Source organism: Thermoascus crustaceus (assembly GCF_041956765.1).
Source record: "Thermoascus crustaceus strain CBS 181.67 unplaced genomic scaffold VTN00scaffold_1, whole genome shotgun sequence".
NCBI classification, from domain to species: Eukaryota; Fungi; Ascomycota; class Eurotiomycetes; order Eurotiales; family Thermoascaceae; genus Thermoascus; species Thermoascus crustaceus.
Window position 1 is genome coordinate 4,753,561 of NW_027192527.1, and position 25,099 is coordinate 4,778,659.

Here is a 25,099-nt window from a genome sequence, read left to right on the forward strand (position 1 = left end):
ACGATACTGAGTAAAAAAATAAACTGAAAATCTATGCTTCAAATCCAGGGAGACCTTCCATCCCCCCGACCTCCTGCCAGAAGCGGGAGAAGTCAACCCCCGCTTCTTCAAACATCTCCTTTGCTTTGTGCATGGCAGCGTGCTGCCTTTCTGGCGTGAACCCGCCGGGCTGCGTGCTCTCGTACTGGATCAACTCCACCCAGCGGAAGAACAGGTCCTCCTTGCCCATGGCCGCGAGCTTGTCCTTGAACGCAATGATCTTATCCCGCTGCGCGTTCTTCTCCTCGTCCGCCACGCGCCAGATCGACCACCCCTCCTCATCGGTATTGACCAGAACCGCCGTCCGGAACTCATCCAGCTGGATGCCATCCCCCTTCCTCATCCGATCCACCAGTGCATGGGCCCGCACCATCGCATCGTAATCCAGATCCCAGTCCGCGTCGACGAGCAGGTACCCGCTCTTCTTGACCTTCTCGGGCGTCACGGCGGGCACGACCTTCTCCCGCACCGTGACCTCGTCCTCCCGGATCCATCGGTTCCGAACGAGCTCCTTGCTCCAGCTGCTCTGGCTCCTGCGGACGATGATCTCCCGCTCGCGGAACCCGACCTTGCGGCGCCACGCGACGGGGCCCTTGAAGAATCGGATCGGCCACGCCATGAACAGCGTCACCAGGAGGTAGTCGATCAGGAACATGGCCGTCCGGCGGAGGATGTGGCCCGAGAATTCGCCCCATGAGATCGCGGACGAGTCCACGGACATGGAGCTGGTGCGGCCGATGGCGGTCAGGAGGAGGGCGGGGTAGACGAAGGCGCCCTTGTAGGCGCGGTAGAAGATCACGAGGACTATGAGAATGTTGAGGAGTACAGGGACGAAGAAGATTTGTTTCTTGAGGGAGGGCGGGGTGGTGTCGATGTGGATGAGGTAGATCTCGTTCGGGGAGAGGGGGTCGAGGAAGCGTTGGAGGGTGGAGGGCGCTTTGACGAAGGGGGTGAGGAGGGGTTTCGAGGAGGCTTTTGAGTTGGAAGATCCGGAGGATGAGGATGTCCTATCCTTCCCTGGTCGTTTTGTTGCTTTGGCCATGGTGGACATCTATTTCCTGGTCCCGTTGGGACCTTTGGAACCTATGTGTAATGTACCGGTAGTATAATATGTAGATGTGGTATATCTCGTTATCCAGTTGACAGCACTGCCAGCGCGACTCTATATGTCCTTTTGTTCCATATCAATGGACTGTGATGAGGATAGACAGTCTGTTTCGAGGGAATCGACCTTGAATCTGGTCACATGTCAGCAACTTGAAGCTAGCTATGCATCTATCTGCGGATGCATTGAGCGCTCGTGCTGCTGCAGAGCGTAAAAGCTGCAGACAGAAGCTGAGAACTTCAACGTACCTGACTCTAAGACAGCGATTGACTGTGCGGAGTAGATCGCTGGAGATGCAAAGGACCCGGAGCTCCAGACGGAGCTTGACGCTGTTCCTGAGCTGCCCGCTAACCCGATTAGGGCAAATACCAGCCTCTCCGCCCGACGCGACTTCAACACGGCGCTTTTCTCCAGATCTTCACAGCGGCGGCCTCTCGTGTACGGTGTGATTTTCATGATGCTCCCGGAGGGAGACTGTTATTTTTTCCACAATGTCCACCCCCGATCGCAAACTCGATCGTCTTTCCTACTCCCGTCGCAACAATACCCTACACCACGAGTCGCCGTTCCGTCGAGCACGCCTGGACACCCGCTCCGCCCGCGACATCAACGGCATTGAGCCGTCGCGCGACGCCAGCCCGAGTGCGAGTGCTGCAAAGTTTAGTTATGGCGTGCGCCCGCGGAGGAGCTTCGGCCAGACGAGGACACTGAGAGGCGCGTTTGAGGCTGCGTCGCGCAGGACCTCAGCAACAACAACAGCCATGGCAACGTCGGCGGACGAGGGCGGGCGGCCCCCGCACACTGCTTCCACTGCTGCCCATGCTGCTGTGGGGGGAAGAAGAACTCCAAGTCCAAGCCGGAGTAGACGACAGCGCAACATGTCAATGGCGTCCGTAAACTCTCCTTTTTCGCACCCGCCGGGGGAGCTGATCGAGACCTACCAGCGGATCGACGACGCGGATAACCTGAATGATCTTGTTGCCCAGGACGAGTATGACTGTCCGCCCCCGGAACAACAACAGAATCAGCTGCAGTTTCGAGGGAATCGCATACGGCGCGCATCGCCAGCGGCTGCGATCAAGGCACGCCACGAGGAAGCGGGGGATGTTCCGTTCGATACGGATCTAAGCTTCTTGGACGATGTCACGGACGACTCGTTGCGCAAGAAGCTGGCGAACCACGTCAAGGACCAGCAGCGGCTGGAGCGCGTCACCTCCAGAGAGTCTCCGGTGTTCAGCAGGTCCAGGGCCGGGTCGAGGGCGACGCTGTCGGCGGAGAACCTGCAGCGCCGCGAGCGAGAGGAAGAAGAGGCGCAGCCGGAGAATGGTGATGGTGAGGCGGAGCCAGCGCTGAATCTGCCCCGGAGCTGGGGCCGTTGGAAAGCGCACCGGGAGCGGTTGAGTAGTATGAGTAGGCGGAGCAGCCTTGCAGCTCGAGATCGCGTACCTGAGAATAACGGGGCTCGAGAGGATGAACCAGGGAATAATGGGAACAGTGCACCAGCTCCCGAGTGGGATGCTGATATCGACTTCACAGCCAGGTCGCTGCAGGTGTCCGATAGCCCACCGGTGCGGAAGCGTGTTGAGACGCGAACTGGGGCTGAGACGAACCTTACGAGGAATAATCATGATACCCTTGCCGATGACAAGTTGGAGGATATACCAAGGAGGACATCGCAGGAACAAGCCGCCTCGCCAAGCTCAAGGAAGTCTGCACCGAGCTCTTCAATATCTGTCTACAAGAACCCGAACCGCGACAAACCAAGCCCTGCAAAGAATACAAAGAGCGATTCACACGAGCTGCTTCGCAAACTGGCAAGGACCGGAAGTCCAAGGCAGACTGAGACGCCGGAGCCGAATCCGTCTGATAAGTACCTGGAGATGAAAACTCCCGTTGTGACGGGAGCCTGGGTGGATACGCCTATGACCGAACGGATTGCTGAGCTTCCCCAAGTCCCAACCCCCCCGAAAGGCATCACATCACCGAGAAAGCCACCTTCTCCCAAGTCTGACGATGCATCTTCGCAAAAACCAGAAAAGCAGCCAGAACCAAGAGTGGAGAAACAAGCAGATCCAAAGACGCAGGAGCCATTAAATTCAATACAGCAGAAACCGCCAGAACCGAAAGAACAGAAGCAGACGGCACCACAAGAAAAGCCTGAGCCGGAAGTGAAGCGAGAGCCAGAGGTCAAACGAGAGAAGAGGAAGTTACAGTTGATAAAACCCAAGTTGCCCAAGAGTGCATTGGAGACGGTCCTCAAAGATGTGAGGGACGATAACTCTCTCATGCTAGGGGACGATACAATCAACTCCCTCCAAGGCATTCTCGACGACGAACCGACCCTACTCAAGATGGAAGAAGATGATGAGAATGCAGCTCCCCTCGCCGAAAGAGACGACAACGACGACAAAGATCTCCAACCAAGCTTAGAACAGCTGAAGGAGCTATCTGGAAAAGACACTGCCGTCCTCGACCGGCTCAACGACAGACTCCAGTCCCTGGTCCAGAGCATTCACGACGCCCGCGAGGGCCTCTCCAGCCTGGAGGACCAAGTCGCCCGCGACACCGTCATCTTCGCCTCCGCGCAGAAGACGAAGCGACATCCCGGAAGAACCGACCAGACATGCGACGGCTGCGTCGACGGTCGACAATACCTCGCCATCCCACTCCCACGCCTCTGGCGCCGCGATCCGGTCTCCCACCGCACCCGTCCAACCCGCCTGGGGTGGTGCACCGTGCTGTTTCTGATCTGGTACGTCTCCGAGAGCGTCATGTGCGAGTTCTACTGCCACCCGTTCGTGGCGGACACCTGCGAGCGCAACTGCCTGACGCCTGACGCACCGCGGTTCCCCTTCGCCCTGCCCACCATGCTGTGGCGGTGGTCGCACCTCTCGACCATCCTATCCCCGCTGCTCACGATCCTCGCGGCGTTTTTCAGACTCCTCGCGCAGCTGCTCGGCCTGTGGGACGGGTACGTCGACGATTCGCCGCAGCCGTGGATGTTTGGCGGCGACGTCGGCGTGCATGCTCGAATGCATGAATTTCCGATCGTCGCGACCCCAGCTGCGGCAGAAGTACATCGGCGAAATCTATGGTCGGGGCAGGATGCTGCTGCTGCGAACGGGGTGAACGACGGGCTCTCGATGGATGACGATGACTATCTCTAGTACTAATTAGTTACCTATCTGCTTAGGTACCCTAAGTTATTAGTTGATACCATCTTTGGTTCTTCTTCCTTCTTTCCTTTCTTTCTTCCTTTCAGCTTATATCCTTCTGCAAACCTTAGATCTTGCGCTCTTATACTCACTGTACTGTACTCTACTTCTGGAGCCCCGGTCTTGGGCGAACTGTACTACTGTACTTGATCGATCTATTCATCATCGAACATTGATTTGGGACTGGTTGCATGGGGTTGGGTTGGTCGGGTTTTTTATATCGTTCATGGACTTCTGTCTGGACTTTATTTATTACGTGCTGTAGTCTGGTTCAACTGTAGCCACTTAGGTAGGCATTGGAGTGTTTATTCATATTCTTGTCGGTACTTGTCCTCCTCCGAAGGTGGCTTTTTTTTTCAAATGCTATTGGGCTTGATTTCATCTATTTTTTTTCCTGGACCAGCTCTAGCCTGGAACCGCCGCTGCTTGACTATTCTTCACTGCTAATGTCTGAGCTGATAGAGGGCTGTCGAGTCAGAGCAGCATTGGAAGTGAAGTGAAGATTTTAGGATTCCGCTCAGAGCATGTTTTGTTTGTCAATAGATTGTTATTAACCGATGCCAGTTCGCCCCCGCCCTCCCTCCTCTCTCTCTCCTCCCCCTCTTTCTTTCTCCGTCAGCCTCTTACCTGTAACCGTCCAACTCACCCAAGTACCTACCTATCCCCACCGAGCCTCGTCGTTACAAACTCATACCATACCACCGTGAGTCCTTGAACGAGAATCTCACCACGGTGGTGCATATATTTCCAATAGCTCGGGTACCTACCCAGCACGCGGATTTTCAGTCGAGGAAGGTCGTTATTTTAATCATTTTTCTTTCTTCTTCTTCTTTGCTGCCCCTTGCTGTTGTTGCTTACTACTGCTGCTGCTATTGTTGTTGTTGTTGTCGTTGGTGGAGTGGTGGTGTTGATGGGTTAGGAGTCTGTTAAAATTCGGGTCTGGCAGAAAGATGCGATATTATTGATGGAAACAAGCTCACCTTTGTATATATATATATGTAATTTATGAAAGTGTCTGTTTGATAATGCATGTTGGAATTTCGCATATGAGATGGTGTTAGCTGATAGGTCCATCGACTAAAGTTTCACTTTGTCTACCTAACTTTATCGACCTTATCAGCGAAAGCTTATCTTATCGTTCCTTCGGGATCAGATGCGACGATTCTGTCCATCCAGCTCAGCCAGTACAGAGACAGGTAAAAGTAGAAGAGGTCCCTTAGTCGCTTTCTTTTCTCAGATATATATGAACTCCGATTCAATTCGATCTAACCAGAAATTTAAACTCTCTAAGGGGGTATTATCTCTATATTTTCTCTAATCCCCTTCTCCCGTGGGGATGGATGAAATGGAATCAACGCCTATGCAAAGAGCGCATGAAATGTTGCATTCCTCGTTTTGTGTCATGCTGCCATGGTATATCATCGCGTATGATAGGCAAAACAGTGATAACTGGATCCGTGCTCACTCTGTGGTATGTGCTTGCAGTTGACATAAAAAGAAGTTCGCCTCATCTAGGCAAGACACCAAACGCCGACCTTGTATATGTGACAGATACCGAATGTCTGCCTCCGCACAGCTGAGGCGACGAGAAAGGCAATAAAAACTGGGGATATATATGTGAAATGAGAAAAAAATATATATAGGACATCAAATCACAGCTTGGCCTTCTTGCTCGCGTACCACCGGCTCAGAAGGGCCTTCTCGCTCTCAACCCGCCACTGCTTGCCCTGCCTCATCAGCGCCTCGACTTTGTCGTCATTGAAGGGGTGGACCTCGTCGAGTGGGATCTGCTTCTCCCAGCGCAGCTTGTACCCAATGAAGGTGACCTTCCCTATGCGTGACGCGGCTGGTTCCGCTTCCTCTTCCTTGGCGCTGCGCTTCTTGATACGACCGGCAACGACATCGCGGCTAAAGCCCGTCCAGGCCTCGAAGCAGCGGCGTCCCGCGCGTGACCCGACCATGATCATGCCGAAGCAGTGCGGCATACCCTCGAACTGCTCGACGATAACAGGCACGCCGGCCTGGTGGACCTTGCGCGCGAAGAGGAGCCCCTCGTCCGTGAGGCCCTCCTCGCCCATGGTGATGAAGATCGGCGGAGAGTTCTTCCAGAGATCCTTAGAGCCTGCGAGCGGCGAGACGAGCGGGTGCATGACGGCATTGGCGTTGGAGTATATATCAACACGCGGGGGGTTGCAGGGCCAGACGTGGTCGTCGGGGAAGGGCCACGGGTGGTAGAGAGTCTCCGGAGGAGCCGGCTCGGGATGCGCGTGGTGCAGCGGCAGCTTGCACGGCGGCGGGTCGAGGTAGTCGTACTTGGCATTGATGACGATGGAGGGCATTGTGCGGGTCATGTCACACCAAGGCGAGAACAGGGAGACGCCCGCGGGCAGCTCGACGGGCACGTCGCGGCCATGGAAGCGGACCGTCGGGGCGACGCGGCGCAGGGTGAGCAGAGTTTGCAGCAACACGAGGCACAAGTTGCCACCCGCGGAGTCGCCCATGAAGACGACCTTGCTCGCGGGGACGGGCGCATGGAGGGATCCTGGCGGTGGGTGCAAGACAGAGAGATAGGCCACCAGGGCGTCGACGAGGGCCGCGGGGAAAGGGTTCTGGGGAGCGAGACGGTAGCGAACGGAGAGGACGGGGGCGCCGGTCAGCTTGGAGATGCGCGAGGTGGTGACCCGGTGTGTGCAGGGATCCATCAAACTAGTAAATATTAGACTAGGGTAAAAAAAAAAAAAATCAAAGGAGAAAAACTCACTAGTATGCGCCGCCGTGGAAGTAGATGACAGTCATGTCCGCCGGCGATTCCTTCAGTAGTCTCTTGTACTTTTCCTCCTCTGAGATGTCGGGCAGCGGCGTCCTCCTGCCAACACCGCTGCGGTAACCCGTCCACTCGGCCTCGACGGGCATGACACCGGGCTCATCGTATGTTTCGCCGCCAGTCTTCAGCGCGTCGATGGCCGCGAAGACAGCGCGCCGGACGTCGTCCTCGGGGCGGGGGAAGCGGACCTTGGACACCCATAGGGGGCCGCGGACGCCGGGATCGTGAGTGCTGCGCTGCTGCTGTTTGGAGACGGGCATGGAGAAGCTGAGGAACGAGCGGATAATGGCGACGGTGAGCTCTGTGCGCAGATCCTGCTTGCCGGTGACGGGCGAGAGGCGCAGGACATGGAGCAGGACGGTCTTGAGGACCAGCGGGATGCGCAGCAGCAGCTCGCGGAGGACGGCGAGCAGGCGGATTTTGGCCATGGCGTATATACAGGAGGATGAGGATAAAAAGAAGGGAGAGGGGAAGGAAAAGAAGGATGGGAGAGGAAACGAGGGGAAGGGATGAAAAAAGAAGGGCGAGAAGGCGATGCTAAAAAGGTGAACGTGAAAGAAGCCTCGGTTCGCCCGACGGACTTTATCTATCACAAACTCCGTCCTTTATCTTCTCCACCATCTTATCGCTTTGTGCTAACGAGACTCCACAGCTCTACATGGTCTTCTTGGCAAAGAAAAAGTCCATCTCCTCCAGGTTCATCCCGTCATTTCTAACTTTATTACTAAATTTCTTTATTTAGCAGAAGAAGAGGAAATATGACCAGTGCGCTGCAGGCGTTCAGCACCGCCAGGATGACATGAACTTCCACCCGATGTTCATGAGGGCCACCGGCATCACTTCAAATGAGGAACTGGAACAACCGGTAGTAGATGCTGCCCAACACCAGCCTCTTCTTGTGGGTCTGAAAGGGTGCATCTCAGCAGGATACAGTCACAACGGCCCCAGCCAGGTTATTGCATTGCCCACGAAGAACAGAAACACAATTACAGCGGCATTTGACTACGCGGCTGCTGCGCCGTTGACAAAAGTGCCGAAATCAGGACAAACATGAGCGTTCTTCCAGTTCCCCGAAGCTACAGAGCAATTGGACATGTACATACAGTACATTCCAGGAGGGTACCGACGCCTCTCTGAAAGAAAAGGAGCGAGTCGAGGCGGTCATCCGAATTGATCTGTCACTATGCCGCTAGAGCTGTAAGGTTATACAATGGCCATACAGCGATCTTACACCGGTCATACCGTCGTTATACGCTACAGGAGCAGATGACTTCGTCCGACGGCCTCTATCATGGTGCAACATCTATATCAACAGAAGTACCAGCCCATCCCGAACTTCAGGATCGATTTTTCTTTCTTCCCAAGGTTTCTCCGTGAAGTCTTCCTGCCGCGTTCTTCTGTCACAGTTCTTTGATACCTCAACGGCATCCCGTCTCTCTGATCGCCTGGCGCTCAATACGGCCAAGGTTGATGGCATGCAATGGGACGGCGATGCCATCGCAGAACAGCTCTTGCGTCTGAACCTGCACTACTTCACGCTCGTTCCCGGATCGAGCTACCCAGCGTGCACAACAGCTTGGTCAACTTCAGAGGGAACACTGCTCGCGAAGTACTCGTGTGTCTACATGAGCATGCCATCACTATGGCAGCTGCGGTTCACTCCAATGTAGGGCTGATTCATGCTACGATGGCCATCTACAACGATTCTGTGACCGCGTTCCCATGCTCGTCGTGGGAACCATGGTGCCTGTGGATGCTGCGAAGCGATGGGCGTGGATTGATTGGATTCACACCGCCGCAGACCACGCTGCGCTTGTGAAGCCTTTATCAAGTTCGATGACGAGTCACGGTCCGTCGACGCAGTAAGGCCACGGCAATGACTACGGCGAAGCCATGTGCCCTAGATTACGTCTGTCTGGATCTCAGCTTGTAAAAGGGTAAGATTGGCCCCAAGTCGGTCTATTTTCCGCTGCCCGATTTTAGCCAGAACGCCGACTCGCAGGGGCTTGACGGTGTGGGCGGGCAGGTGAAGAACCGCCGGGAGCTGGGAGGCGTCTTGCACAGAGAGCCGCACAGGAGGTGAAGGGTGGGAAGACGGTTCTAGTTGATGTGCGGGTCTTGCCAGATGAGTATCCGTGTGCTCTGGAGAAAATCAAGAGAACAGACAATATGGAAGTAGTGTTCACGACATGAACGAGGGTTGATACGGCGCATACAATTAATGGAGTTGTTGTTCCACCTTCACCCTTCCAACGAAACGGAGTTGTCTCCGTCGGCTGCAGGACATCCCTGTCAACACGGAGGATCATCCTCCGCAGCGGTCTCGAACGCTAGCTGCTGCTTAACGTGCCATACATATTGCGGAGTTCCGGATACGCAGTAAGGGGAAGACACCAGCGCCTAGCCATACCGAATACTGACCAGATAGACATGCCAGCAATTGAAAGTGCATCGGAGATCTGCAAGACTGATACGGGATACTTGATATACAGTACCGATGATGTTCCCAGGACAAAGAAATACACATCACCGTCGTCAATATAGTCTCAAATGTATCTAGACATTTTGATACACCCGACAAAGATATACTCCCTGTTGATGCTTCCCCGCACTTCCTCCCGACTCCCATTGTTACGGCTTCTCAAACCCGACTGGCCGCCTCTGTCGGCAGCAGATTCCATGACGTTTAATCCATATGTTACACCTTCGAGTAGGACGCGTGGACGCTTCCCCGCTTTCTCTCTGCCTTGATTCAACAGATCTAAAAACAAATGGTTCGCAGTGTGCTATTCCGGCTATGAGGTTTTAGAGATACAACCTAACCTCTGGATACTGCAGGTCCTCTCTTTCTAACTAGGGGCTGAGGGAAAAATACTGCAGGCCGAACTGACCGGGACGACTAAACATGACAAATCCAACAGACTCCTTGCCTACCCACCACGACCTGTTCTACAACGGCACATGGCACCTCCCGCAAGAAGGCCAGTATAGAGACCTTCAACCCAGGCAACGGGAAGATCATCACGAGAGTCGCCCAGGCAGGCGCTTCCGATGTCGACACTGCTGTGCAGTCAGCCCACGAGGCTTTTCAGGGCTGGAGCTCTACGCCGTCATCCCAACGCGCAGCCTATCTACGCAAAGCCGCAGACGTCCTGCTCCAGCATGCTGAGGAGCTCGCCATGGTTGACGCTCTCAATACGGGCAACCCCGTCGCGGAGATGCTGAGCGATGCTAAAGTCGCCGCCGCAAACCTGGAGTACTTCGCGGGCCTGATCCCCATGTTGAAAGGTGAAACGATCCCTCAGACGGACGACACCTTCCACTACACTGTGCGCGAGCCGCTGGGAGTTGTCGCGCGCATCGTGGCATTCAACCATCCGGTCATGTTCGCCGGCGCAAAGATCGCTGCTCCCCTTGCGGCAGGCAACACCGTCATCGTGAAACCGCCCGACCAAGCGCCCCTATCATGTATGCGTCTGGCCGAGCTTCTCGGTCCCATCTTCCCTCCGGGGGTCCTGAATATCCTCCCCGGAGGCGCAGAATGTGGGAAGGCCCTCTCTATCCATCCACTGGTCAAGATGGTTACTCTGATCGGGAGCGTACCGACAGGGAAAGCGATCCAGCGCGCAGCGGCCGACTTCCTCAAGCCAACCCTCCTCGAGCTAGGCGGGAAGAACGCCCTCGTCGCATACCCGGATGCTGATCTAGACAAGCTGGTGAACGGCATTACGCGCGGCATGAACTTCACCTGGGCAGGCCAGTCGTGCGGGTCGACGTCGCGCGTGTTCCTACACGAATCGCACCACGACGTCGTCCTCGAACGAGTTGTCGCTCTCGTGCAGCAGCAATACAAACCGGGTGTGCCGACATACATGTCAACGACCATGGGACCGGTCATCAGCAAGGCCGCACAGGAGCGCATCCTCTCCTTCATCGAGTCAGCCAAGGCTGAAGGCGCACGACTCGCCCTCGGCGGTCAAAAACTAGACCTTAACTCTGATGATAACAGAGATATCAAGAACGGTTTCTTCATCCCGCCCACCATCTTCGCCGACGTAGCTCCTCACATGCGCATCGCTCGAGAGGAGATCTTCGGGCCCGTAATGGCCGTCTTCAAATGGAGCGACGAGGCCTCCATGCTCCAGCAAGTGAACTCCACCCCGTACGGGCTGACAGCATCCGTGTATACATCCGACACGGGGACGGCGCATCGAGCGGTGCGGCAGATAGAGGCCGGGTATGTCTGGGTGAATCCATTATTTACTCTATCCCGAGTAGATTTGTATTATTTTATACCGAGCACACCAAGGCAGAGCGGAGTAGACCTTACCTGCGATGCGATTAGGGTAGGACTCGTGGATAAATCCACGTATACACACAGGAGACAGACAAACAAAATGAAACAGACATAGAGGAAGAAAAGCGGAGAATACAAGGAACCCCTTCTATATGTCCGTCTATCCTTATTAGCAAGCAAACAGACCATATCCTATGTAGACCATGCAATGGAAGAGTAGACGGTGATCCTCCTTGATGATATATTTCCCGTCGATAAGATGGATAAGATAGGGGTTCTTCTTACTACTACCTCCTAAGGGAAGGGACTAACTACCTAACATGATCTCCTTGAGCCGTCATAATGACGGTTACCACTGTCAGAATCGAAGTAACGCGCATCATCCCATTCGCGGACATCAGCAGTAGCACACTCTGGCATCTTTCCCTCTTCCCCGGCGGCGTGATCAGCGATCTGGAGGACCTGGAGCGTCTCAGAGATAGACTCGTCAGAAGCTCCGGGAACGCGATCATGATGGAGAGGGCGGCAAGGGATGCGTTTGAGGGGTTTCGGATTAGTATCAAATGTGAGAATATTGATAATAGTAATGATGTGGATGGTCCGAAGAACGGCAGAAACAGTAATGATGATAATGACGACATCTCAGACTGCTCCAACTACGACTACCGCCTCTGTTTCATCGACCACGACCGTTTGCCGCCAAAGAGCCTGTACGGGTGCGACCAGCGTCTGCTTCCGTTCGGTCTCTGGGAAAGGGGGAGGGGGAGGAAGAGGCATCATCAGGAGAACAACAACCCGGAAGTGGACGTACCTCCATGTCCTCTTCCCAATCCAGACTTCCTCCGCATACACATGGCGCTCGCCCGGACGCTTCATGCGAGCGGAGTTGGGGAGCTTATCGACCAGATCCTCCGCGAGCGAGAGATGTGAGAGCAAATGGGTTATTAGCCCGAGTGGTTGTTGAAGGTACAATAAGATACCTAGCAAGCTTGGATGAGCCGGAACAGGTGGTGCTGTGCTGTCGTTTTTATAGTTCAACAGTGGCTCCTAAGAAGTGTCTTTTATGTTTTGGTTGAGCTTTGAGAATATATGTCTAATTAACACCCTTCCATATCTCAACCTTATTTTAGAAAAATAATAATAAAAAATCTATGTGGCGTGATGGTTAGTATACTAATTGACAACGCGAGGTTTACTCGCTCTTAAGCGCCAGTTCATGGGAACCTACAGGCGCTACATAGTAGCACATAATACATGAGTACAAATGTAGGACTTCAATCCAATTCAATTTTCTTCCAAATCAAACATTATCTATCTAACTACCTACCTGGTCAACGCAAATAAATCATTCCAACCTGAATGAGTAGGTACCTAGCTACGGGTATAAATAATGAAGGTGGGTGCGGGGTAAAGATGATAAGATATTATACCATAGCGGGTATCTACTGTAGCAAGAAAACAAACTTGAGCTGTCTTAAGGATATAGTATATGACAGTTTGGTTTTGTTTGATGATTATTTATCTATTCAACGATGTCTGTTTTGCGATTGATCCGAACAGGACAGGTACACGCTTGGACATATCCATGCGTCGGTGCAAGCCAGGCCAGACCGGAAACTGATGTTACTGCAAAGAATATAGAAGCTAGACTCGCGCTGCATCTGAGCGGATGCTGCTTGTCCAAGGGTTCCTTAATAATGATAATTGGCTAGGACCGCACGATGCTCAAAATATATTTTCCCTTCCTGGAAGTGTTGGCGAGATCCGGCACGAACTCGCCGGTAGGATCAGGTACGCTAGAATAGAATACTACTGGTAGCATAGGCTTAAGTTATGTTAAAATTTTTAAAAACGCGAGGAAGAGAGTGGAAATGCCGTTAATAGATCGTTGGCCTGCCTTATGGGAGAATGCATGTATATACATCACAAATCGTATGGAGCTGAGATCAAAAGGCCTACAACAGCGCAGGGCCCATGTAAAAACGGAGAATGACAGTCCGTCTGTGTGCATATTTCAACACGACCTGCTTGGAAGGCAGACTTTTCGCCCTAATAAATGTATGCGAACAAGGATATGTATGTTCTTCGGAGCCAAACCAAAGAAAGATCATGAGCCTTCGTTGACTTCGTCGATTTCTCCGCTGCCTGCTTTCTTCTCGCGCTTCACCAGAGGCGTCCGGCTGCGCGGATCGAGGACCTGTCTGTAGACGTCCTCCTCGCCCTCCTTCAGCCCCGAGCCGGAGGGATCCCTCCGCATCAGGAACTGCTGCACGCGGGCCTCGGACGAGTTCATCTGGGTCGTAGTCTGCTGCCGCCGTCCCGTCAGGAACCGGACGGACTTTTCGTTCATGTCTTGGATCCTCTGCTCAAAAGCGACACTGTACTGGCCCAGCCAGGACACCTGGAGCCCTGCCCCGAAGAGTGTCAGGAGGAGAAGGAACGTCACGAAGGTCCGGTGGTCGACAATAGCCCGCTGCTCCGGGTTGTGACGGTTGTAGTACCGCTCCCAGTCCTCCCACGTCGCGTTCGCGTAGATCGGATCGTCGCGGCCAGTCCTCGACCGTCGCGCAGCGTCTCCGGTAGAGTCACTACTGCTGCTGTTGATGTCTGGGTTACTGTGCCATCCGATCCCCCACTTATCGTATGCCGCCCGCTTGATCGGGTCGGAAAGGATTTCGTGGGCGGTCACAACCAGCCGGTAGCGCTGGAGTCTCACTTCATGAGAGATGTCCTTGCACAATGGGTGTCCATTGCAGGGCATGTCCGGGTGGTAGATCTTGACCAGGGCGTAGAAGCGGGCCTTGGAGTATGGAGCATTCCTCTCCTGCTTGAAGATGTCATAGGGAGTGAACGTCGGAGTTGTCGGCCATGAGAGATCAACATCGGCCCAGTCTCGGATTGTAGCATAGAATCTGCGTCTGCATGGCTGAGCATGAGATTGAGAGTGGAGGTGTGGGCGTCCCCGCGATGCTGGTGGCGGACGTGACGGAGGAGGGGCCTGATTCAGGAGCTGAAGCCCGCCGCAGCAGAGGACATTCGATTTCCTAAGCATTGCCACATATCCTTAGGGAGATAACATAGCATTGTGCGAGGACGCTCCCTGGAACGAGCAGAACAGGGGGCAGAGATGGCTTCGAGCGGAGTTGCTGAATAAAAACCCGCTCAATCTGGACGACGTCGCGATATCTCCGGCGTCACGTGTGCTCCGCCGGCGCCCGTCGTGTTGAACAAGATACGCGCGCCGTGATCAACATCAACAACTGGAACATATCCCAATCACTCCAATCCACCATCTACGATGCCCAGGTCCGAGGACGACTACCGTCCCCGACGGACGCGCAGTCCCGAATCGCCCGATCTCGATCCTGATCGGCGACGACGCGACCGAGACGAGGAATACGACAGCCGCAGATCCGAGCATCGGAGCTCCAGAGACGACAGGAGACACTATTCCAGGAGTCCCTCAGGCAGAGACAGCCGTCGGAGAGACGACCGGCGACGCGAGCGCAGGGAGCGCTCAGAGAGCTTTGACGGAGACAGAAGAAGACGCAGGAGCTCATCTCGAGACCGTCACCGCAGGCGACACCGGGATCGCGACGACGAGTTCGACGCCAGAGATAGAGACAGGGCCTCCAGACGTCACCGCAGCACCTCGAGATCTCGCTCGCCAGCACGCAGGCGTCGTTCTCGCTCCCGCTCCCCTGCTAGGGATTCTCGCGGCGCCTTGCGGTCAAAGGGCCCCCTTCCCTCCCAGAAAGATGCATTCTCCACCGAAGTGACGAAGAAATCATCCCCAGCACCGCCGGACAAGCCAAAGGAGAAGCCCAATTTTTCCACGACGGGCCGTCTCGCCGCGGAGAGCAACACCGTCAACGTGGACGGCACCGCCGTCGTGCTGAAATACCACGAGCCGCCCGAGGCCCGCAAGCCGCCCGCCAAGGACAACTGGCGGCTCTACGTGTTCAAGGGCTCGGACCTGCTCGAGATGGTCGAGCTGAGCGAGCGCAGCTGCTGGCTCATCGGGCGGGAGAGGCTGGTCGTCGACTTCCCCGTCGACCATCCCAGCTGCTCGAAGCAGCATGCGGCCATCCAGTTCCGCTACGTGGAGAAGCGCAACGAGTTCGGTGACCGCATGGGCAAGGTTCGTCCTTACTTGATCGACCTGGAGAGCGCCAATGGGTCTACTGTGAACGGCGACCCGGTGCCGCCCGGGAGGTACGTCGAGCTGAGGGATAAGGATGTGCTGAAGTTTGGTCTGAGCACGCGAGAGTACGTGCTTATGCTGCCTCCGGCCGAGTGAGCCAGAGAATATTATAAAAAATACAGTGTATCCAGGGATATACAGTACGTCGGTTGAAGAGAGGGAGCAACCAGCCAGCGAGGTCTGCTGAATAACCGAAGAGATGCATTTTCATTATATACATATGCATACAGGCTAGACAAGCGGCCACTCCCATCCCACTGATATGTGAAACAGTCTCGTTCTAAAAACAAAACATACTGTACAAGCCAGGCTCGCCATGCCAGACCATCTTTCTAATCCTTCAAGGCATCTTCTCCTGTGCCTGTGCAGTCGCTTTTTGTGCCTGGCCCTTGGCCTGTCCAGCCACTTGCTTCGCCTGGCTCTGAGCCTCTTCGCCCTTCACGCCAACCGTGTCTCTGATCTTGTCTCGTGCTTGTTCTGGGGAGATGTCAGCGTACGTCCTTTTGTGTCCTCAGGAGGGCTGCAAAACATACCGCCCTTCTCAAGTCCCTTAACCGCAACATCGGAGACAGCCCGATCAACCTTCTTCAGCGCATCTTTGCCCGCTTGGAGCGGTCCCCTCTGGTGGTAGGGGGCCGTAGTAGAGAAGGGCCTGGTCCGCGCGACGGCCAGGGCCGGAACGGCGCTGTGCGCAGATGATAACCGCGCGGCGGAGGGAGCAGCGACGAAGGACATGATGATCGTAGCTGAGATTATGGATAGGGATATATATTCTCCTGATTTTTTTAAAAAAGGGCAGGATCTCCGTGTATGTGTGTAGGATGAGAAGACAGGAAAACAAAAAGTTCCTCTGTACTGTACAATATCACAACGACAGTTAATAATAATGCCAAGTAAGTCACCAATTCGCCTCCATCGAGAGCGAACCCTTCTTATACCTCTTCGCCCCCATGGCTTGTCGTGGCCACGACGCGGGCGTTGCTGAGAATGACCGACGTCATTATCCGCGGGTGAGGAAGACTCTTACGTCGACGCGCGGTCAGTTGCCCAACGAAAACGAGTAATTGGTGGCTGACCCTGCTTCCTGGTTACTTGAATCTCGTCGGCCAAGATTTTATCTTATTTGCTGAAATCAAGGATCGGGATAGGAGGTATCTTGTCTAGCGAGCGAATGGAGTTAGCATGTATGTGGTCATAGATTCATGATCATGACCAGGCGGCTTGGCTTGGCTTACTGGTCCTTACCTACTGATGAACAAACCACTACTCTACAGCGCAACACACCTTCCAAGTATTTCGTTTTCATTTCACGATGGATATATCAGAATTAACAAACAGGACCAAATCGAACCAGAACGAGAACCCGAAATTGAAACTGAACCGTATATAGATAAATCGATTCACCCCCTTTTTTATCCTTTTCTTTTGATTCAGCGCCCTTTAAGATTATCATCGTGCTCTCGTCCACATTAATAATTAAAGCTATCATAAGGCACTGAACGTCAACTTCTCAGGGGAAAAAAATAATAAAAAGTAAGAAAAACAATTCAATACTCCATTTTGAGAAGTCAAAAAACCAGCGCCGGGATCATGCTGATTAATCTGTCCTCCAACTCGGAGAAATAAAATGCACAAAATATAAAATAACTCACCAGAGAAAGAAAACGCCCACCTAATGCAGATGCAGATATGATACAACACCGCAGATATGCATGGGGATCGAAGCGAGCCCCACTCCACTGTATCAAACCGAACCTGGTCGTCTAATATGAAAAGAATACACTCACCCACTTTAACTTCCACTCCGTCCGATGCAGTGGCGTACTCGCTCTCCAGATAATGTAAACTCTAGAAGAAACGACAAGAAAAAGGAAAACCAAACAGTTGGACGACTGATGATAAGAACCCGAAATATGCTGTTGAAATCTGCATCAAAAGCGCAACCCAAATCCACCGACGCTTCCAGGCCGGGGAGGTGAGCTACCACTCCTCACGCGCCGATTGGGATCCTGGTTCTGCAAAGCGCCTTGCTGTCCCAACCCTAAACCCGGAGCAAGTCCCATTGTAGGGTCCGCAAGACCTGTGACCGGGAAAAATGGTGGATTCGGAACGTGTCGAGGTGCTACCTGAGGAAGAGGTGCATTCTCCAGGTCGCGCACTCTCTGACGCGCGTGGCTGAGATTAATGGTATGCTCTCCAAAGGTGAGAAACTCCGGCTCACCCCCGCACTGGAATCGTGTCAACTGGTTATCCGCCACCAAAGACGCCGGTCTGGACATGTCACGAGCCGCGTAACTAGCGGTAGTAGGGACATCGGGGTAATGAAGTGCAATGTTCTCGTTGAAGAAAGGTACAGTCCAATCTCCGGCTCCTGACACCGTTTGCTGCTGCTGCTGCGGGACGGGCTGAGCAAAGCCGTTCGGAGGTGTCATTTGAATAGCAGGGGGCCCTACGGAGGGCATCGGAGAGAATCTGGGCGGAAGTCGAGACGGCTCTGTTTGTAGGGAGTGTTGTGATTGCAGAGAAGCATCTCGAGACATTGGCACGGAGGTATAACCGTCAGGAGCCGGCGGCGGCGAGGTGCCCGGGAAGAATGCAGAGGGATGAGCAACTGGACCAAGGCTGTGCCCCGTTGCGACCACGTTAGATGGCCTGGAAGCTGAGCTCAGATGATGGGAATGAGTTATCTCAATATCCCGCTCATATGGGAGGGGAGCTAGTGGAGCTAGGTTTGGTTCTGCTGGTGGGCTGGAGAATACTTCCTTGGGGAGGTCATCGGGATTCACAGCGGAAGGCTGACGGGAGTGAAAGCGAGAGGCCGGCGCAGACTTCGGATCCAGGGACAACGACTGTTGCATGGGGAATCCCGGGGCTGGTTCGCTGTGAGTCGACTGAGTTAACTTGTCAACCCGGGATTCGGAGAATGGCGACGATTGAACATTGCTCGATCGACTCCTAAGTGAGTCTCTCGAGGAATTCGCCTCTGGACCTAACGTCCAAGGAGGCATGCTTCGCCTAGGAGAGGGCGAACTTCTTCTTGACGGTGCGGTGGCGGCTCGTTGATTCCTCGCGACGACTGTAGCATAGGTCTGGCTATTTTCCTTCTGTGGCGTTGAACGCCCGACGGCCTTGATACCACCACCACGCGACGGAGGCGGGCTCGAGTGATGCACGGCTGCAAGTAGAGTCTCAGCTTCTGAGCCTGAATTCGATGGCCGGTGATGCCCAGCACTGTCCTGAACACGACTAGGCGAACCCGTTGCTTGGAAAGAAGATAGCCTGGTGAGCGGATGCATCGGTCTGTACTCACCCAGGTTGCGGGATCCTCTGCCTCTGTGCCGGCGGCGGAGGTCTGACGAAGACGAAGAAGGAGGCAATTTTTTGTTCTTCACAATCTCCCAGCCTTCCTCCTCTTCTAGCGGATGCGGTTCACTGGAGGCCGCCGGAGGCCTCTCGGTTACCTGGGACAAAGCAGGAGAGCCTCGAAGTGTTGCTTCTCGCTCACCATCAGTTTCATACCCATCGTCGTTCTTGCCGCTTGATTCCCTAAAGATATGGGGGGGGAAGAGCCCCAAATTGACCCTTTGAGGCAAGATCTGCTGAGGTGATTCGACTCTAGCCGATCCAGGCGTCTCATACCACGTCGATTGACGCGAGAGCCCCTCGTCTGCAGAAGACTCGGGGACGGAGGAAGAGCTGCTCGAACGATCAAAGACCGATTTGTGGTGCCGGAATGATTCCTGAGACGAATTCGGTGACATCTTCTCAATCTCATGTCTAATGCTCTCAATCGCCTCTCTCAATATTTGACGAGCGTCTCGGACAACATACGGAGCCTTGTCCAGCGCCTTCGGGAAGTGCTCGACAAGCTTCTCGGCATGGGTCTCGTACTCTCGATAGTCCTTGACCATACCGGAGTCTTTGGAGGTTCTCATCTTGCCATGTGCAGTCTCATAGGATTTGCAGAAGACTCCGACTGCAACGACCAACCAGGAGTCGTGGAAACCAGCATCTTGAAGGCCTCCCTCAAGGACGACTCCCTGACCCCGGGGCTTTGCGGCTCTCTGTTCACGGTCTATGATTTTGAGCTCATCGCGACAGAAGCCCTGAACAACGCTGTGGACCTTGATCACATCGACGGAGCTCTGATAGACTGAAAAAGGGGTATCCGGACCGCCGCCCTCAGAGGGCTCCGGGGTGGCCATTTTTCCGTCCACGGTTTCCTCGCCGTCCTCCTGAGAAGATGCACCTTTCTGGCTCGAGCCGTAGGGGTAATAGACCCTCTCGATGAGCCCATAGCGGATGAGGATTCCCAGCGTGGTGTCAATATCGCGATCTCCTGATCTGCTACTGCTCATGATTTCCACCTTCCAGGTCTCCAAGGCATCTTTACCCAAATTGATAAGGCCAACGGGCACGCGATGACCAAAGAAGGACAACAGATTGATCAAGTTCAGCGCTTCAAAGTGCTCTTCCCGATACAGATCAAGCATGATGCCTAGGAACGGCTCTGCGAGTCTCTCGTCGGTCAGATGAGAGTTGATGTGGTATCTCTCGATTGGCTTTGCTGTTGCGCTGAGTCTATGACCTATGGCATGGATTGCCAGAGGAAGACATTGGTAATGCTTCACCAATTCTATAGCCTTCTGTTTCTGTTTCGTCGTCGGCTTCTTGATTCCCAGATCCTTGAAGAGCAGCTTGCAAGCGTCCTCCACTCCGAGTGGTCGTACAGTGAGGCAATATGGCTCAAAAAGCCGTTGCTTTTTCCGCAATGTCTGATTTTTTGACGTGTAAATGATGCTGCAATTTTTACGGAAGGGCAGAAACTGCTTAAAAGAGGTGATCTCTTCATCCTTGTCGAAATTGAGCCCGTCGAAGACCAGGAGCCATTCCTCTCTCGACTCGAACCACTTGCGAACTGCGTCCACATGGTTTTTCCCGGGAGCTCTCCACTCAGAGGCCGGAAAGTCTTTGCCATTCGCAAGAGATGCCGCTTCGGCAATCTCCGAGTAGCACTTGAATGTCGACTGGCGGGATTTGGCATCGACCCAGAAGATACCTCCGGGATAGTTGGTGCGACGGGTGTAGACGTATTGTCTTGCCAGATGTGACTTGCCAGAGCCTGGCCCACCGCAGATGAGCACGGCCACGAGACGTTCAGCACGCTTCTTCGCCTTGAAAAGCCTCGTGTGCAACTCGTTGAGTTCCTTCTCCATTCCGAAGAAGGCTGCATTCGGATGGAACCCTGCTGGAGCAACGAACAAAGGCTCTCGCAGCTCCGTACTGCGGGCCAACTGCGCGGTAGGAGAGGTCTTTCCGTCTGCGTCTAGGCATGGTAAAGATGCAATGGGACCGCCTACGTAGAAGGAAGAGTCAGCATGGTCTGACTGAAAAAAACACGCTATTTTCTTTTAGAACAGATCAGACAGTCACATTGCAGAAAAATTATCACAACTTGGTGTGGGTTTGCTCGTCATGAATCATCGGAAAAAATGAAGGAAAAAAACAATCTTAGCGTCGGGATACAGGAATTTTATCATCAGAGGTCTCCTCCTCGACTTCAAAATCGCTCAACGTGGCTACACTGCCAGGGGCAGGAAGAAAATGTTGCGCCCTACCCATCAGACCCATGTTCTCAGACATACCTCCTTCCATGGAGCTATCCATTGGTGCTGCGCCAGTTAGCAACGTGAAGGGCAACGCTATCATAATACAGGGTACTAACCATGGAAGATTTCATGCGCCTTGGCTCTTTTCTCCAGCATCCGCGTCTGTTTTTCCTCCATCCATCTGCCTGCAATCGTGGCAGGCGCGTCACGGGAATAGCGGAAAAGTGCTTCGGCGACACCCTCGAAGCCTGGAGAATTTTCGTCGTCGAATTTGCACATGTGACTGTGGTCCGCCTCAATACCCATTCGCTCGACGCCCTCGAGGATGGGGGCCGCCGAGGTCTCATCGACGATGAGTTCCCGACTGCCTTTGAGATCCATGGGCTTGGTTTCGTGAAAGAAATAGATGTGGAATCGGGGGACGATATCGACGAAAAGGAGGTTGATATTCTGCAGGAGCTCATTGTTTGCCTTCAGCGTCTTGATGAGCTGAGGCGAGGAGTCCATGAACTTCTTGGGGAGCATCACGCTGCAGATGTTCTGCAGCAAATGGCCCCATTTGGCGAGGTCAGAGCCGTTGTGGGGGGTCCCCAGAAATAGAATGCCATAGGTTGATACATAGATCGACCTTAGAGTCTCGAGCTTCTCATTCGTAACGCTGCGACAGTATAGCAGAGCCCGCTTGACGACTAGACCGCCCAGGGAGTGGCAGACGAAAATGATGGGCCGTTCCAGACAGTCTCGAAGCTGTCGAGAGAAAAAAGGTTAGTATCATGACTACAGTGAGGGGGGATACTTTTCATTTACATTTCGGTTTGCAGCCAACTGCGCGGCGAGGGTCTCCGCATGATTATGGAGATGGTCCTTGGAAGCTCCATCGGTGAATGCCGTAACGTTCGCGTTGTATCCATAGGTGAGGATCCTCACTCGTCTGCGAGCCAGGATGTCCGGGAGCAAATCGGCAGGCCAGAAGACGTCGGACGAGTGGCTCGTCCAGCTATTCTTGGGATGGCCATTGAGTCCGTGCACAAAGACGATACTATATATATCCCAAATGAATCAGCCGGAGGTGACAGCGGGGAAAGCCCGGAGCAGGTTTACTTACTCGACCAGAGGCTCCTCATCGGACTTGTAGACCTGGGTCAGGCCGTACTGCTTGATCTGTCTCGATCCGTCCGGCATGGCTGCAAGACGAACCGTTGGTCTGTAGGTACAGGGAGGAGCTTCACCAGCGGGAGGTCGATGCCATGTTATATAGACTAAGGACCAGGGGCAGATGACAGATCGAATCAGGGCTGCCTGGCGGCACCCGTGAGCAAGTCTGGTCGATGTCTGAGTAACGACAGAAGCGCTCAGCTGCCCCGGGTGAAGGGCGTCACGCAGAGCCTCCCCCTCTCCCCATCGGCGGTGCCCCTCAGACCCTGGAGGCTGCAACGCTAGTTTGCAGATCTTGCCCGGGGCTGTGCTTGAGGTCCGTAGTATGGAGTATACGAGATGTCCCCATATCCTCAATATCCTCATCGCAGAGCAAACGAGTTAGATCTACGGGGGCGCGCCCGAGTACTCTGTCCCTACATCAGCGATTCACATCAGGTGCGTTCCTGCGTCCGCGCAATCGACACGCGTGGAGAGGGCGAAGTTGTACGAAGGCGCTGCGATCTGCACAGGCTGCATTTGACGCAACACAAGGCCGACTGGGCGGGCGCTAAGGCGCGCCCTGAGAAGCCAGAAAGCGCTTCCGTCCCGCACCTGCATTCCCGCACTCTTATTCTGGGGTGCATCGTCTGGATCATCCTGGAGAGGAGACATGCGAGATATCTGCTCAGGTGTACCAGAGACGATACACAACCGCCAGGTACCGGCCTACATACACCATGACGCCATAGATCACACCCGTTGGGACATATTTCCCTCGTACCTGCGCGGAAACAGTATGCGATCCACGGCTCTTCCTATCATGGGACAGGCCACCATGACTAATCCTGTCCATCTTTTGCAGGGCAACAAGCTGCATACAGTCACCATGGCACTTTTGACTTCTAGAGCAAACTTCTTTTGAGCGAATTTCTGAGAAGGATAAGTGATCATTTTTCTGCAGCCTGCTTTTTTTTAACTGAAGTTCAGTCCGGGCGACTGTGCACTTTCTTTTCTTAGGAACATAGGCGACCAGCGTGATCACACTGCCACGGGGTCCGTGGTTTACTCGATGGCATGGGCAGAGTTGCACTTTTCGTCATCGTGCATTTTTCTCAAGGTCATGTTGGTTCTTTCTAGGTTAACCTTTTTTTTTGCAGCCTGTTTTGATTTGTTTGCCTGGTCTAATGACAGTTGTTGTCTTTTTTTTCAGCATCGTTTAAAATTGTATATTGTACATGTGCATAGGTCCCCCATTCATTGGTTGTATGAACATGATCCATCAGCCGCCCACTATCTAAGTAAGCAAAGCATCATGTATCTCAACATGTTGCATGTTTGCTGTAGATAGGTAGGTTGTGAGAGAGCCCTTCCTAATCGTATTCAAAATTAGGCCAACACGAATCATGTAGTACTTTTGCCTCTATCCAAACTGGGGCCAACGCCCGTCATGAGGCGAAAAAGATGAGCCGTCCTAGAATAGAACGGTATCGGTGAACCGGAGGTAAAAAGGTAAAAAAATGACACCTGATACTTTTTCTTCACCGGCCCTTAAACACAGGCTTCCTCTTCTCGGCAAAAGCCCTGAGAGCCTCAAACCGATCCTCCGTCTCCAACACACCCGCGTACGCCTCATTCTCCGCCTCCTGGCCCCTCCGGAACTCACCCACTGCCCTCAGCGCCTGCTTGATCGCCACGGGCCCTCCCTCGCAGATATCCAGCGCCAGCTTGATACTCTCCTGCAGCACCTTGTTCCGCGGCACCCCTTCCTTGGTCTTCTCCTCCTCCTCGGGCGTCACCTCGACCAGCCGATCGCATAGCCCGATGAAGTACGCCTCGGGTCCCGACACCCGGCGTCCCGTGAGGATCAGGTCCCGGGCGCGGTTCACCCCGATCAGGGCAGGCAGGCGGTGGGTGCCCCCCGCCCCCGGGATGATGGCCAGCCGGGTCTCCGGGAGGCCGACGATGGCGGAGGAGCCGAAGACGCGGAAGTGAGTGCATAGGGCGAGTTCGAGGCCGCCGCCGAGGGCGAGGGAGGAGATGGAGGAGATGGTGGGGATGGGAAGGGTGGAGAGGTTGGTGAACGTTGTGCGGAGGTTGGTTAGGAATTGGTTTGTCCTTTTTTTGTTTATCACTAGTCAGCAGACAACTTCATCTTGGGAGAAAAGAGGATATGTATGTAGATGGACGTACTCCTCCTTACTCATCCCAACTCTCTCCTTCAGATCCGCCCCCGCGCAGAACGCCTCGTTGACATTACTCGCGACAATCAACACCCTCGTCGGCCCGTTCCCTTCCTCCGCCGCGATCGCATCGACCTGCCGCGCCAGACTGTCCAGCAGCTGTCGAGACAGCGCGTTGCGGGCCTCGGGTCTGTTCAGGAGAAGCACGCGGATGTGGCCCGATCCCGGGGCGGGAACTTGCTGGATGTTAAGCACGGAGTCTTTGTCGGTGCTGAACGCCGCCGCGTTTAAGCGCGGTCGAAGGAGGGGGATTTGTTGCACCGCGGGGCGCAGGGAGAAGGAGGAAAGAATAGAGGGACGGAGGACTCGGGCGGCGGCCATTGTGTGTATGGGACAGCGCCTGGCTGGGCTTCTTTCTCTTGCCGCAGTAGTGACGGGGAGGGAATTGTTGAGATTATCTGTTCGAGGGTGAGAAGAGTTGTTTGATGG

The 25,099-nt window shown here is 54.1% G+C and overlaps 10 protein-coding genes across 10 annotated transcripts; 3 read left to right on the forward strand and 7 right to left on the reverse strand.

Moving 5' to 3' along the window:
- Positions 1–31: 31 nt before the first annotated feature.
- VTN00DRAFT_1716 (uncharacterized protein) lies at positions 32–1,081 on the reverse strand (the record flags this gene model as incomplete). The annotated part of the gene is made up of 1 exon (XM_069427854.1): positions 32–1,081. The coding sequence occupies one exon, from the start codon at positions 1,079–1,081 to the stop codon at positions 32–34; it is 1,050 nt and encodes a 349-aa protein (XP_069292418.1).
- A 554-nt stretch (positions 1,082–1,635) lies between these two features.
- Positions 1,636–4,311, forward strand: VTN00DRAFT_1717 (uncharacterized protein; the record flags this gene model as incomplete). Its single annotated transcript, XM_069427855.1, has 1 exon — positions 1,636–4,311. The coding sequence occupies one exon, from the start codon at positions 1,636–1,638 to the stop codon at positions 4,309–4,311; it is 2,676 nt and encodes an 891-aa protein (XP_069292419.1).
- A 1,700-nt stretch (positions 4,312–6,011) lies between these two features.
- Positions 6,012–7,611, reverse strand: VTN00DRAFT_1718 (uncharacterized protein; the record flags this gene model as incomplete). Its single annotated transcript, XM_069427856.1, has 2 exons — positions 6,012–7,065; positions 7,121–7,611. 2 exons carry the CDS (start codon positions 7,609–7,611, stop codon positions 6,012–6,014), a joined length of 1,545 nt encoding a protein of 514 aa, XP_069292420.1.
- Positions 7,612–7,982: 371 nt separating this feature from the next.
- Positions 7,983–12,410, forward strand: VTN00DRAFT_1719 (uncharacterized protein; the record flags this gene model as incomplete). Its single annotated transcript, XM_069427857.1, has 7 exons — positions 7,983–8,213; positions 8,299–8,360; positions 8,406–8,500; positions 8,549–8,849; positions 8,985–9,045; positions 10,105–11,420; positions 11,843–12,410. 7 exons carry the CDS (start codon positions 7,983–7,985, stop codon positions 12,408–12,410), a joined length of 2,634 nt encoding a protein of 877 aa, XP_069292421.1.
- Positions 12,411–13,587: 1,177 nt separating this feature from the next.
- VTN00DRAFT_1720 (uncharacterized protein) lies at positions 13,588–14,532 on the reverse strand (the record flags this gene model as incomplete). The annotated part of the gene is made up of 1 exon (XM_069427859.1): positions 13,588–14,532. The coding sequence occupies one exon, from the start codon at positions 14,530–14,532 to the stop codon at positions 13,588–13,590; it is 945 nt and encodes a 314-aa protein (XP_069292422.1).
- Positions 14,533–14,778: 246 nt separating this feature from the next.
- Positions 14,779–15,780, forward strand: VTN00DRAFT_1721 (uncharacterized protein; the record flags this gene model as incomplete). Its single annotated transcript, XM_069427860.1, has 1 exon — positions 14,779–15,780. One exon carries the CDS (start codon positions 14,779–14,781, stop codon positions 15,778–15,780), a length of 1,002 nt encoding a protein of 333 aa, XP_069292423.1.
- A 244-nt stretch (positions 15,781–16,024) lies between these two features.
- Positions 16,025–16,419, reverse strand: VTN00DRAFT_1722 (uncharacterized protein; the record flags this gene model as incomplete). The annotated part of the gene is made up of 2 exons (XM_069427861.1): positions 16,025–16,161; positions 16,218–16,419. 2 exons carry the CDS (start codon positions 16,417–16,419, stop codon positions 16,025–16,027), a joined length of 339 nt encoding a protein of 112 aa, XP_069292424.1.
- Positions 16,420–17,615: 1,196 nt separating this feature from the next.
- VTN00DRAFT_1723 (uncharacterized protein) lies at positions 17,616–22,475 on the reverse strand (the record flags this gene model as incomplete). Its single annotated transcript, XM_069427862.1, has 5 exons — positions 17,616–21,040; positions 21,330–21,356; positions 21,410–22,040; positions 22,101–22,332; positions 22,399–22,475. 5 exons carry the CDS (start codon positions 22,473–22,475, stop codon positions 17,616–17,618), a joined length of 4,392 nt encoding a protein of 1,463 aa, XP_069292425.1.
- Positions 22,476–22,877: 402 nt separating this feature from the next.
- On the reverse strand, positions 22,878–23,283 carry VTN00DRAFT_1724 (uncharacterized protein; the record flags this gene model as incomplete). The annotated part of the gene is made up of 2 exons (XM_069427863.1): positions 22,878–23,156; positions 23,212–23,283. The coding sequence occupies 2 exons, from the start codon at positions 23,281–23,283 to the stop codon at positions 22,878–22,880; spliced, it is 351 nt and encodes a 116-aa protein (XP_069292426.1).
- A 685-nt stretch (positions 23,284–23,968) lies between these two features.
- On the reverse strand, positions 23,969–24,991 carry VTN00DRAFT_1725 (uncharacterized protein; the record flags this gene model as incomplete). The annotated part of the gene is made up of 2 exons (XM_069427864.1): positions 23,969–24,545; positions 24,621–24,991. 2 exons carry the CDS (start codon positions 24,989–24,991, stop codon positions 23,969–23,971), a joined length of 948 nt encoding a protein of 315 aa, XP_069292427.1.
- Between the last annotated feature and the right edge of the window lie 108 nt (positions 24,992–25,099).